Source organism: Meles meles, chromosome 6 (assembly GCF_922984935.1).
Source record: "Meles meles chromosome 6, mMelMel3.1 paternal haplotype, whole genome shotgun sequence".
Taxonomy (NCBI): domain Eukaryota; kingdom Metazoa; phylum Chordata; class Mammalia; order Carnivora; family Mustelidae; genus Meles; species Meles meles.
In genome coordinates, this window is record NC_060071.1 from 34,833,043 (window position 1) to 34,847,082 (window position 14,040).

General features: G+C 40.0%; 1 protein-coding gene and 1 pseudogene across 2 annotated transcripts in view; one reads left to right on the top strand and one right to left on the bottom strand.

The window, feature by feature from the left end:
- Positions 1 to 14,040, top strand: part of NPTN (neuroplastin) — a 69,768-nt gene that overhangs the window by 21,216 nt on the left and 34,512 nt on the right. For both annotated transcript variants that reach the window (XM_046007784.1, XM_046007783.1), the window contains exon 2: positions 13,318 to 13,665. In XM_046007784.1, the coding sequence (XP_045863740.1) occupies positions 13,318 to 13,665 (348 nt within the window). The remainder of the gene's footprint in view (positions 1 to 13,317; positions 13,666 to 14,040) is intronic.
- On the bottom strand, positions 2,436 to 2,523 carry LOC123945286 (annotated as a pseudogene).

Sequence of the window (14,040 nt, forward strand, 5' to 3'; positions counted from 1 at the left end):
GTCATGATCTCATCATGGGTTGTGGGATTGATCCCCGCATCAGGCTCCACACTCAGTGGGGAGTCTGCTTGAAGAGTCTCTCTGCCCCTCCCCCTCTTTGAGCATTTGTGTGTGTGTGTGCATGCATGTGTACTCGCTCGCTCTCTCAAATCTTTTAAAAAAATTTATCTGCAGTCAGGTACTAAATGCAGAGGGCAAGTAAATCTTAGTACATGATTGTTAAGTATTTTTCAGTTGGTATATTTAATTATTTTTAATGGACTTTTTTTAGGGCAGTTTGGGTTCACAGCAAAGTTAAGAAAAAGTACTGAGAATTAACTATATATCCCCTGTCCCCACCCACACATATAGTCTTCTCTAGAACACCATTCCTATCGGAGTGGTACATTTGTTACAATTAGTGAACTCACAGTGATACCACATTATCACCCAGAGTCTGTAGTTTACATTAGAGTTCCTTCTCAGTGTTGTACATTCTAAGAGTCTGGGCACATGTAATGACCTGTATCCACCATTATAGTGTCATAGAGAATAGTTTCACAGCCCTAAAAATCCTGTGTTCCACCTATTCATTCTTTCTTTCCCTTCCCCTTAGTCCCTGGCAGCTACTTTTTACTATCTCCATAGCTTAGCCTTTGCTAGAATGTCATGTAGTTGGAATCACATAATATGTAAGCTTTTCAGATTGGCTTTTTTATCTAGTAATATGCATTTAAGTTTCCTCTGTGTCTTTTTATGGCTTGATTGCTCATTTCTTTTTAACACTGAATAATATTTCATTGTCTGGAGTGTATTTAATTTTAAGAAAGTATTCTTGATAGTCTCTTTCTGAATAGGCTTAGTAAGTTCCACAGGTAAGATCTTCATTCTTCTAACAGCAGATTGAATGTATGTTAAATTCCCATTTAATGGAGGTGAAATTGTGTGTTGCTTTAAGAATCATTTGCCCTGTGGCTCCCCCTTCACCATTTAAACATAATATCATATTGCCTCTTTTGGAGATGCAACTGAAACTCCAGGAATGAACGGTAACTGTGTAAATTGTTGAGAATTTGGAGAGAAATACAGATCTCCATGAAGTATGTAATACCAAATATTCCTTACATCCTGTTGTTTAATCCCACCATATAAATAGTTTTGCCATCATTATGACTTAAGTAGTGGGGAAGCTTGCAATTCCAGTACATTGTCAATATGGTTAATAGGTGGAGTCAAATTTATCTCCTTTCATAACTCATTTTAAAAATTCAGAATAAGGCTCATAGTTTTATTGAATATCCTCAGTTTTTAAATTGAGAGACTATTGAAACCTAGATGAGGGAAGGAAATTCCCCATTCCATGCAGTTGTCAAAGTGGAGACTCTTAGTCATTTGCTTATGTGTTACTGTCCTTATTTTCCAAATTCATATCTGGTTAATCTTTATAGAAAGATTGAAGAGATCCATAAGGTGAGAAAAAGAACATAAACTTTGTAGTACGTCATGGAAACAGGAGCTACATTCCTGTTGATTTTCTACTCCTGTCCCCATTTACTTGTTCTGTGGTGTATTGGTTTTATTTGTTTCCAGTACTTTACTGCAGAATTGCAGGGTGAGAGTTGGTTTGGTCTTGGGCATTAGGCTGAGATTCCATACGTTTTCCTTTTCAAAAATTGGGAAAATTTGGTTGGGAATTAAGTATAAGAAAAAAATGTTTCCCAAATAATCTTTGGAACCAAATGGGTGCTGTTTTTATGAAAGGTTAAGGATTTTTTGTATTAGGCACTGTACTCAAAGTCTGATGCTGCTTTGGGAGCTTCTAGTATGGATTCTGGGCCTTGTATCTTAGTCATTAACAGCAAGAACATGAGAAGACCCTTCTTTTAAGTCTTCTAAAGCAGAATAATAAATTATTTACCTGATCTTATTAGAAGTGTTGTCCAGATAAAGGAAGGGAATTAATTCCTGTTTTGGTGTATTTTATCTACCAAAAGTGCATTGCATTCAGTGGTGAATCATTTGGAAAGAAGTGTAATTATGTAGAAAGTTCCATTCTCAGTTCCTTTTTCATCCTCCCTGAGTGATCTCATCTCCTCCCTTGGCTTCAACTTCCATCTAAGCTGATAATTCCCAAGTGCATATTTCCAGCCTCCACCTCTCTCCTGAATAACAGATTCATATTTTTAACTACATATGAACATATTACCAGCATAGCTTATCCTGTATGTGCCTTCAAAGCCAATTCTCAGTTCATCTTCCTTTATTCCATTTACAGTATCCCTCTTCACCTGTGGTCAGCAATTTAAGTTGATTAATTCCCTTAAACATTTCTCAAATCCATCACCTTTTCATCATTTCTGCATCTACTGTTACTTAGTTCAGACTCATTTTTAATTTGGACTATTAGAGGAGTTTTTTAGCTCCTTTCTTCTGATCTGTCCTTCATACTGCCACCAGTCAGATGGGTCACACTGCTTGTTCTATTAGCAATAATCGCGCCTCGGATAAACCTCATTGGCTACGATACTGCCACTGCGCAAAGCTTCACACTGCTTGTTCTATAGAAAGAAGCCCAGAATGCTTAGCCTGCAGGATGCTTGTCATTCTCCTTAAATTGTGAGGTCTTGAGTTTATAGAGTGTCTCCTTTTTCTGAGTAACATGAGTACTTAGCAGGTGTTTGGTATATAAAAGCGCTCAAAAAATGTGGATTTTTTCCAGCTGTATCTAGAACCATTCTGCCATTTCTCAACCCTGTGCTCATAACTGTTTACTCTTGCCTAGAGCAAGACCGTCTCCTCTCTCCCCACAACTGACAAGGCTAAACTTAGATTTCATGCATAAATTTTTTATGCATCTATCAGCCACAGCAAAATTAGCTATTTCTTATATGTTGTCTTTTGTATACATCTGTTGAGGAAGTAGCCATTGTCACTTGTATTTTGATTATTTTTCTGTGTCATCTTCAGGGTTGAGCTCTCTTTAGGAACAAAGTTTATTTTAATTATTGCTGTGTACAGTTTTTAGTAAATAGGCCCTCAAAAAATGGTAAATTGAATTAAAAGCATGCTTACAACTTACAGATTGAGAACTAGAACAAAGACAAGATAAAAGCCATTATTACGAAGTCATAGTATATGTGCTGCTGAAGGGAGCATAAATCCTAGTGAGTGATACAGTTTTTTAGCAACCATTTTTGTCACATTTGCTCTTTTGATGATGCATTAGACTCAACTTGTAGGAGAGTATTACTTGTTTCAGAAACATCTGTGTGACTTTTATGCCCATATTTCCCTTCTATTTGAAAAAGCTAAAAAATTGATCAGTTTCACACTGACATTGTCAAAGTGTTGTCTGTGATCCAATAATACCAGTATCATCTGAGAACTTGTTAGAAATGCACATTCCCAGGCCCTGCTTCAGACCTATTGAATCAGAATCTTGGGATGGGGCCTAGCAGTCTGTGTTTTAACAGATGATTCTGATGCATAATAAGATTTAAGAATAGCTGCTCTAGGATTCTGCCATCTAAGAAAAGTTTTGCTTTTGACATATAATAACAAAGTTTCTAGTGTGGTTTCCACTATAAGCTATTTATGCTTTGGAAATAATTCCTCAGAAGAGAAGACTGGGACTATATTACCTAACATTCTGGGATGTGATTCAAAGATTGAATATCCCTATGTGCAGACTATTTGACTCTGGTTTCTGGGAATGGCTGTTTAAAAGGAGGCGGGTTTCCTACCTCTTTCAGTTAAAATCTCTTCTAGATTATATTCAGACTGTCAGCTTGCACTGCTTATGTTAATGGTCATTCTTATGGGGGATATATGATGATGAAGGAATGAGATGAGGTCAACCCTCTTGGGTCCCCTCCCTCTTTGGGAGCTTTGTAGCTCAATAAACTTTGCTTTGCTGCCCACCACCAAAAAGAGAGAGAGAGAGAGATACGAATTGTATCATCTTCTGAAGAATGAGCTGAAATATGTTACGTTTAATGTTTAAATCCTGATTGGATTATTGTCAGGGACAGAAAGTGAGTTTGTTATCAAAAGCTATACTGAATCTAGGGGTGCCTAGATTCACGTGGCTCAGTCATTGAGTGTCTGACTCTTGGTTTCAGCTCAGGTCATGGTCTTAGGGCCCTGAGATCCAGTCCTATGTTGGGCTCTGTGCTTGATGGGGGGCGGGGGGGGGTCTCCTTGACAGTCTCTCTCACCTTCCTCCTATTTGTATGCTCGTTTTCTCTCTCTCTCTCTCTAGAATAAATTTTTTTTAAAAGTTAAATTGAATCTATAGGCAAGTGAATTTCATAGAAAAAGTAATTAGTGAAGGTCAGCTTTTCATTAGTAATTACCCATGGCTGTGAGATTGGTTTCTTTAATTGGAGTATTCAGCCTTTCTAGCATATTGATTTCATTTTGCCTTTTGTTGTTGTCATTGTTTTTAAAGATTTTATTTATTTATTTGACAGAAAGAGACACAGTGAGAGAAGGGAACACAAGCAGGGGGAGTGGAGAAGGGAGAAGCTGGCTTCCTGCCCAGTAGGAAGCAGCATGCAGGGCGAGATCCCAGGACTCTGGGATCATGACCTGAGCCAAAGGCAGAAGCTTAACAACTGAGCACCCAGGTGCCCCTGTTTTGCTTTTAATAAATCCTAACTGGAGGGTCAACTGACGCATGCTCTGTAACTGTTTCCCCCCAACACACACACAAAAATTGGTTTTGGCCTCACAGTTCCATTTGGGTGTAGTTCTAGACTGGCCCATAGCTATTTTTGACCATCTATTGGAATAGTAGAATTTTTTTTTTTAAGATTTTATTTATTTATTTGACAGAGATCACAAGTAGGCAGAGAGGCAGGCAGAGAGAGAGGAGAAAGCAGGCTCCCGGCTGAGCAGAGAGCCCCATTTGGGGCTCCATCCCAGGATCCTGGGATCATGACCTGAGGTGAAGGCAGAGGCTTTAACCCACTGAGCCACCCAGGCGCCCCGGAATAGTAGAGTTTTTATGAGCATTAAATGTATAAGGGTTTTACTGTTTGAAACCAGACCTTTTATTAAGAACACCGTTTGAGATATAGCTGATTTGTATGCGTTTGTCTATTTCCTTTGGATGCGATATCCTTGGTTTTTAATGGCTAGCAAAACTAGCTCTTTTCCTTTGTGTACTAGCAGCTTGAGTACTATTTGTGGAGTTATGTAGATTTCCTAAAGCTTCCTAAAAAACTAGCTTGATAGCTGTTTGTGGCTATTTCGTTTTTTCCCCTTGGACACATCCTTAGTTTTTAAACACTAAGGTTATAGTCATTTTGATATCACAGTCAAATGAGACCTGACCAGTTATATTCAGCCTCACTTTCTTTGTTCAAGATTAAAGTGCCTCTTTCCTTCTTGGAGTGAGGAGAAAATGTTGTTAGTCTCAAGGAGTGTCTTTAATAGTGAAGCTATTTATTTGATGTCTGTAAAAGACTTAAGTGGCCAGGATTTTCTAATAAATAACATGGAAGCAGAGCTTTCAATCTGTTAGAACCCTTTTGAGGACATTCAGGGTCCTAGGCTGGTGTTACTGAGCCCCCTGGAGCATGTTACATATACATGAAGAAATGCAAGAGGGGACCAGAATTCTAAATTTTATTATTAATTGCTGGCAACTCTACCTTATTTAAGGTCACTTTCTATTTGAAACATACTTAAATTCTTTGAGTCAGTGGTTTTCAGAGCTTTTATTCCTCTGGAAAATTGAAAAGTGAAGAAAAAGTGCAGTAGACAACCCCTCCCCCCATGGGTGAGTCTTAGAACACCCAGAGCTGGTTTAAGTCATCCTTTGTTACAGACTAGAATGCGTGCACAAAATGACCACCTATATTATTACATTTATAGTTGTATATGTTGCAAAGTAATTTTCTATACCATTGTTTATGTGAATTTCACCATGACCTTATGAAGGAGTTAGGGATTATTATCCCCAGTTTTCAGATGAGGAGATTGAGGTTGAAGAAGTTGAAGAATTCAACCTAGATGTAAACTGTGCCTCATTTCCCTGTAAGCTGGGCAGCTCTCAGCTTACTAGAAAGATCCTTATTTGTCCACTCATTCAGTAGCAATACAATTGAGACACAGATGTCTAACTTGGAGGCCTGGAACACCCCTGTATTATAGGCAAAATTTTGTTTGTATTTTCTGGGATGAGAGAAGCCCATGGTTTCTTTTTATCATACTTCTAACCTACTTTCTTTTTTTTTTTTTTTTTTTTGTCACTGACTTTTAGACCCATGGATCTAGATAGATCATGACTGTTTAGCCTGCCAATGGTAATTGACAACAGAACTGAATGAAAATCCTTGTTGAAGATTAGTCACATCTGATGCATCCCTTCTCTGTCCTAAAATAACATTTGCATAGAGCTTTACAGTTTACAGAGCTTTTCCACATAAACCATGTGACTTACAACTATCCCATAAAGAAGATAGCATTTTTCCTGTTTGAAAAAACTGCTTAGTGTTAAGAGAATTTAAGGTGTGGAGGTACTGACTCAAAATCTGACACTATTAGATGAAATTAAGCTTAATCTGACATGGTCCAAAATCCTGTAACTACCATTTTATCTTACATTTTGTGAATTTATAGTTTGGCCTGGCCAGTGTTCAGTATCTTCCCATATATCATTGCTAAGTAGCTTGATTAGTAATCTGGGTTTTTTGTTTGTTTGTTTGTTTGTTTTTTTAAGGAGAATCTTATACTGCCTCTTTGTATTCTCATTACTCTTGGGCTTTCCACAGTGTTCATAATTATCTGATTTGATGGTTTATAACTTCAGTAACATTTCAAATTCCTTGAGTCCACACTGCTACTATCATTCTCCCCATTCTAGTTTCCCTTCTTTTTCATTGTGTTCTGCAGTCTGCTTCCATTCTGGTTCTAAATTTATTTTAAAGGTTAATTTTTTGTTGTTTCTTGAAGTTGGATTCTAATTTAGAACGCATTTTGGATGTAATATTTCTGCTTCCCAGCCTGTTCTGGAGCAGTGCTGAAGGCTACTGCATGTGGCCTGTTCAGCATTATTTCTATGGAGACATGTAATAATAGGTAACATTATTGAGTGTTTACTATGTGCCAGGCACTGTTTTAAGCTGTGTTATTTCATGTAATCCTTGCAATAACACTATGAGGTTGTTACTACTGTTAGCCTCTTTCTGCAGATTAGGAGAAGCTCAGAGAGGTTAGGTCACTTGCCTGAGGTCATATAGTTAGTGATTGCACCTCCAGACAATCTGATTTTAGAGTTTGCTGCTTTTAATCACTAAACTACATAGTCTCCTTCAAACTGGATTGTCCTGTTTCTCCAAAACAGAAGGCGGGCTAAAATGCTGAACAGATATCTTTAGCCATTTGGATGGTACACTTTCTAAATAAAGGGTGGGCCCTGGCATAGAAACTAGTGATGGTGACAGTCCTAAACCTTTGTCATGTCTGCCTGATTGAGGTAGCTGTGAAAGGAATGGGTTTAATTTGGGTTTGTAATTGCTGCCATTTCTACCTACAGATCAGACTAATCCATGAGATCAGACCCAGATACTTACTGCTGCAGAAAATGAGGTTATCCCATTTTCATCCACTCCCAAGGCCTCAGGCCTGCCTTACCCTTGATGGTTACACACAGAATAAGTGCATATGGATTTATGACCTAGCTTTGTTAAGGAATAGCGATAATAATTCTTAAGTTAACAGTAAGGATAGGCAAGATGTGGGGCGACTGGGTGGCTCCATCAGTTAAGCATCTGCCTTCAGCTCAGGTCATGATCCCAGGGGTCTGGGATTGAATCCTGAGTTGGGCTCCCTGCTCAGCAGAGAATCTGCTTCTCCTTTTCTCTTTCCTTCTGCCTCTCCCCCGCTCGTGCTCACTCTCTGTCAAATAAATAAATAAAAATCTTTAAAAAAAAGAAAAAAGGGTAGGCGAGATGTGTACGTACAACCTGTATATATAGCCTTATAGCAGTTCATAGTTGTTTTAACAGATTTGAAATACTATGCTTATAACCACAGTTAGAGATCAGCTTGTCTTGCTCAGTCTCTCTTCTTTTTGATGTATATGATATGAGAGTGTGTTTGAGGGTAAGATGGGGGAGAGAAATGCTCTTTTCTCCTCGGCTGTCATTTTCTCTTTATTTTGTGGCATGAAGGAGACAGCAGCATGAGCCACCCACAGGGAATTAGTAGTAAACAGGGGCTTGAAGGGAACAGCTGTTTAAAAAAATAAATAAAAGGTGACAAAAGCAGGTTAGATTTAAAAGCCTGGCCTTGGCAATAGTCAGCTGAGAGGGAGAGAGGGAGAGAAGTTAGTCTTACTACCTGTTCAGAGATTGCCCTGGAGGTAAGTGAGAATTTAAGCTGTAAAAATCAGTGGTGGTCTCAGGTCCTATGTGGGACTAGGTTAGCTTTTTTGCTTCCTTAGGGCATATGTAAAAGCAGTTTTCTTGGGATTGGGCTCAACTTGCTCTTCTGTGTTCCCTTTTTCTTCTCACCCGCTGCTACATATCTACACATCCAGTTTTTCTGCCAGAGAGCTCCTCCTTTTCTCCGGCTGCTAGCCCCAGCTGTCATCTTCGCTTCCCATCCCCCATCCCCAGTTATGCAATTTTATATTACTGCTTTCCTGGTTTTACTGTCTTCATTTTTTTATACTGTGCTTGCTGTCCTCCTCCAACCCCAGCTTCTAGTCTCTCCCTTCCCCCAAACCTCTGACCACCTCTCAGCTTCCTTTATCAGTGTTGAACTGAATGTGCTTTGTTAGTCCTTCCTCAAACTTGTTTGAGATCTGAGCCCCATTATATGTTACAGTGGGAAGAGATGATGGTGGGGAAGGGGTTTTTCAGAAATTTTGGCTTTTTCCAAAATACTGGATGGGCTTTGACATGGAGATCAAATAGATGCTTCTGCTGCCCTCCTAACTTCAGGCAGTTGTGTCCTTTAATGTTGAGCGCACATACTAGATTGAAAGCCCTTGGTGGTGAAAGGCAGGGCAGAGTGAGTCAGGCTCTGAGCTGTCTGCCTCCTCCTCCTGCTGCTGCTGCTGCAAGCTGGTTCTTCTCTTCTCCTGAATTGGAGCTAATTTGGGATGGATAATGAGGTAGATGGGTTGCTAATAACTTTCCTTTGCTAATTGTGATTTCACGATACTGTGTAGAGAGGTTTTTGTTTTTTTCTTTTCCCTGCTGCTAGGAGGGGAAATAGATCTGTTTTCATGGATTTTTGATGCATGTTCAGCTATCAAGGAATCCTGTGCTTGGTTTCGTTAGAGGCAGTACAGCTTAATGGAAAGAACAGTAGATTAAGTGCTGAAGACCTGAGTTCTGGTCCCATCTCTGCTCAGGATTAGCTACCTAAGTAGTCATGAACTTCTCCCTGTGCCTGCCCTGTAGAACTTGTGAAACTATGTGAATGAAATGCGATATGATGCATGTGGAAGCACTTTGTAAACTTTTAGGTCTTATAAAAACTTTAGGTACTGCCCTTTATTAATTTTCCCACTGACCACAGTATCAGAGAAATGGATCTAATGTCTTTAAACTCTTCCCCCCTATGAAGCCAGCCTTCTCAAGAGCAGGTGATGAAATCATCAGAACTAGGGGGCACTCTTGCTTCTGAACCATCTTTTCTTTTGTTTTCTCACTTTTCCCCTCTGAACCCCACTCCCCCCGTGCCCCACGCTTGCTTGGGGAACTCTGATCCTGTGCTGCTCTGTCTCCATTCTTTACTAGAATTATAATTTTAAGCAGTTAGTGATCACACTGTGCTGCACATTCCAGTGGACAGGTCCTTGCTTTTTGTAGTCAGCAATTATTATTGTAATTATGTAAATTATGTAAAATGTAATTATTAATTAATTACATTTAAGTGGTGACAAAAATATCTTTAACTTTTAAATAACTACAAAAACCTTTTTCTATGTTAGTAAGGGGTATTGACCACACTTGTAGAAAGTATTAGGAGACCATGCTTTGGCTTTGGACACACCTGGATTTCAGGCCAGAGTCTTTCACTGTTAGCTTGTGACTGTGGGCAAAGTACTTAACTTTTTAGGGCCTTAGTTTCCATCTTTAAGGGTGTTATGGTGGCACCTATCTTATAGGACTGTTGTGAGGATTAAATGAGGTAATATAAAGTGCTTATCACATTGTCTAACACATAACTTGTACTTAGAAAATGTTACCTGTTGGTGCACATGGCTAATAATAATAACAGCTTATTATAAGAGCACATTATAAGAGCTTCTTACAAGAGCACATGGATAGATGTCTGTTGTTAGTGTTTTAAGGGATTTTAAATCTTGTTTTCATATAAGTTTGTTTAAATATATATCATATAATTTACTAATTCAGAAGATTTTTTTTTTTTTTTTACTTAGTCCCATTTTCCTATATGCAGGTAGAAAATTAAACTAAATCAGATCAGCATTCCTTCCTCCTCAGTAATGAGTCTTGCCCAGGGGTGGCAGTGTCAGGTTGAGTGACTTGCTTGGTTCTGTGCAGTGGGAATTGTGTTCAGGCTGTTTCTCAGCTACCTTTGAATTGTGTAGTGTTGGGATTAGAGATTATAATGGAATTGGATGGATTTTGGGGGTTCTGGACATACTTGCAGGCATTCCTTTTATATTAGCATAATCAATAGATTGATAAAGAGGCTTAAATGTCACCCTGCATTTCAGAAGGGGGAAAAGTACAAACCCACCAAAGATTTCTAGAGCATGATCCAGTAGATGGTCTCTGATTTACTGTGGTTCAACTTAAAACTTTTCAACTTTTTGATGGTGCAAAAGTGATACTTATTCAATAGACACCATATTTTGAATTTTGATCTTTTCCCAGGCTAGCATCTGCAGTCCCTACCTCCCTCATGGTGGTGGACAGCAGCAGCGAGCTGCAGCTCCCAGTCAGCCATGCTGTCACAAGGGTAAACAATTGATACATTAAAACCATTCTGGACTCATACAGCCATTCTGTTTTTCATTCTCCATGCAGCATTCAATAAATTATGAGATATTCAACACTTACAAAGTGTAGATGTTTTGTTACATGATTTACCCAACTGTAGGCCTGTGTAAGTGTTCTGAGCACAGTTAAGGTAGGCTAGACTAAGCTGTGATGTTCTGTAGGTTAGGTGTATTAAATGCATTTTCAACTTTAGAAAATTTCAACTTAAAATGGCTTTATCAGGATGTAACCCCATCATAAGCCAAGGACAGTCTGTGCATAATCACAGTGTTTGAGAAGACATAAACTCCCCCAGTTCACAGAAAATGTGAGAATAAGAGCACTTGTAATTTACACTTAATGACTGAGAGTGTGATTAAAACAGAGTACTACTCTTTGCTGCTTCCTAGGGATTTATTGATAACCAGTTTTCCATGATGATTAAACCAGTGGTAAAATGAACGACCAGCTTCCTTTACCTGTCCTTCTATGTTAGTTGGCTTTGACTTTAATGAGTGGGCGGGTGGCAGTTTATGAAATTAAGACATGGTTCCTTGAGTACCACTTTACTTGGAATTGAGATCGCCTTTTCATTGCTGGGGATTGGTGTCTCCTTTCTGAAATTCTGGAACTTCCCCTGCATCGGAGAGTGACATCTTGTTGGCTTCTTGGGGTCTCTGATAGATGGTTCCTTACAAGGAACTGACCCAATCTGAAGAAGTAGTTTAGAATAGCATTTTCAAGGCAAAACTTTAAGGCTGTTAATTATAGTATTCCTATCCTCCCCAGATACTCAGTGTTTTATGAATTGAAAGATTAGTATAAATTTGGAGGTCTTGGCCTTTATTTAAGTAAGTATAGTACCTCTCTTAGAGTTCTTAGATCCATGGGATGGAGTTTATTTCCAAAGGCAAGTACTTCTGTGGATATAAACAGAAAATTTTCCACTTAGTAACCTCCATTTTCAGCCAGCTCCTTTACATCCTTGGCTTCTGGACTGTAGGAAAACTGTTCCATTTAATTTATACTTTTCCTTTGGAATATTTTTAATCTGATGTTGATAGATCCTGGCCCCACTCTGCTCACTACAGAGGGGCCAGCTAGGTCCCCAGGGAAACTGACCAGCCCCTCTTGCCTTGTACCTTGGGATACTGCCTGAATTGGTAGAGATGCTGATGAACCCTAGGTGGAATAAATGGGTGAGAGAGAGTAGGCTTGCACTGTGATTTAGTTTATTATGGACCCTACTCCCAAGTTCTTCAATTAAGTCTGGATTTTCTACTCTCTTTCTGCCATTGCCACCTTGTCTTATGGGAGTGTATGCTAAAGGTTACATAAACTTTAATTCCTGAATAATGCCTGGCAATGTTGTTGAGGCCTAGCCTTCACCATGGAAATTAATTCATCATTACATATTTCTTATTCTTTATGAGCTGGCCTCTGGGAGCTAGGCAAGTAAACTATGTCGACAGAGCCTGTCAAGTACCATGGTTATTTTTAAGACTGACTTTTCAGGAGAGTTCTCCAGTTGTATGAACTTACGGAATTGTGGAAGACGTAGTCCCTCTATTGGCAATTAGTTGGATTGCTGTTACTGTTGGTTCCGCTGCTGAGCTGACACCCTTAGTAATTCGCACTCTGAAGTACAGACTGTCTTGTTTTCCTGGGCCTGAAGGTCTGCATTCAGGTAGAGGTTACCTTAGTCACAGCTAGTTGGGCCGTTTGTTTGCCAGAGACCCAGGGAAGAATAGGATGTGGGGCGAATGCCATCCTGAACTCAGCATGGAGTCCTACACAAGAGAGAAGTATGTTACCATTTCAGTTGAAATTTGGACTTTGATTCCCAAGAGAAGGTGTCATTAGGTCAGTTGGTATTTCTTGTTGAGGCCCACTAAAGACATTCCATCTCTAACAAAGTGTTCCCCCCATCCAAAAGAGAGATCCTGACTTGGCATATTGAACTACTGCTGCTTGCGGTTATCTTTCATCACTTGCCTGAATTTGGAAAGGTAATGGTTTGTGCTCTAAGGAAAAAGACTCTTTCCTGAGACCTGAGGCTTTCTCATTCCTACCAACTGGGCCCATTGCTAAAATGCTTTCCAGTGGGCTTGCTTCTGCCTGGCTAGCACCTGGGCCGCCCCAGCTTGTAATTAGCCTGCCTTTGCTTCATAAGCTTCCCAGGGTGGTTCTTCTTCTAAAAGCTTGTATGAAATGCTATTTACTGTCTCTTTATAGTTTAAAAATGAATCCTTTTTGTTCTTTGCAACTCATTTGCTTTTTTCTTTTCTTTAAATTACTATTAACACCTGTTGATTCTTTTTTTTTTCTGATTGGCCTGTCACTGCATTCCTGCTCCCCCTCCCTCTAGCTGGGTTTGTCAAGTCGCCCATGTCAGAAACTAAGCTCACTGGGGACGCCTTTGAGCTGTACTGTGACGTGGTCGGGAGCCCCACGCCAGAGATCCAGTGGTGGTACGCAGAAGTCAACCGGGCAGAGTCTTTCAGACAGCTGTGGGACGGTGCTCGGAAGCGCCGTGTCACCGTAAACACCGCCTACGGGTCAAACGGCGTAAGTGTGCTGAGAATAACCCGGCTCACCTTGGAGGACTCTGGGACTTACGAGTGCAGGGCCAGCAACGACCCCAAGAGGAATGACTTGAGGCAAAACCCCTCCATAACATGGATTCGAGCCCAGGCCACCATAAGCGTCCTTCAGAGTGAGTCCAGCACCCTACAGTAGTAGTACTGTAGTCATTAGAGGTGGCCCGATGACCCTTCCCTTCTGCTTCCTTTCCCTCTTCCCCAGTATGATCGCTCACCCCACCCCTTGTCTTCATTTTTTCAAACCCATGACCCTTCTGGTTGTAGTGTATGAAAACATCTGTGGCGACATTTTTTTTTTTTTTTCCCTTTGCCATCCTCTCTACCTCCCTCATCCCCCATCCCTTCTCTGTGTCTTTCTCCTCAGGAACAAAGAACTTGGGGAAATCCGTGCCTGTCCAAAATCATCTGCAATGGGAAGAGGTGGGGAGGGAGAACTGGGGGGCTCAAAAACCACTTAAACTCACAAAACCAGGCAGTTAAACCAGAGT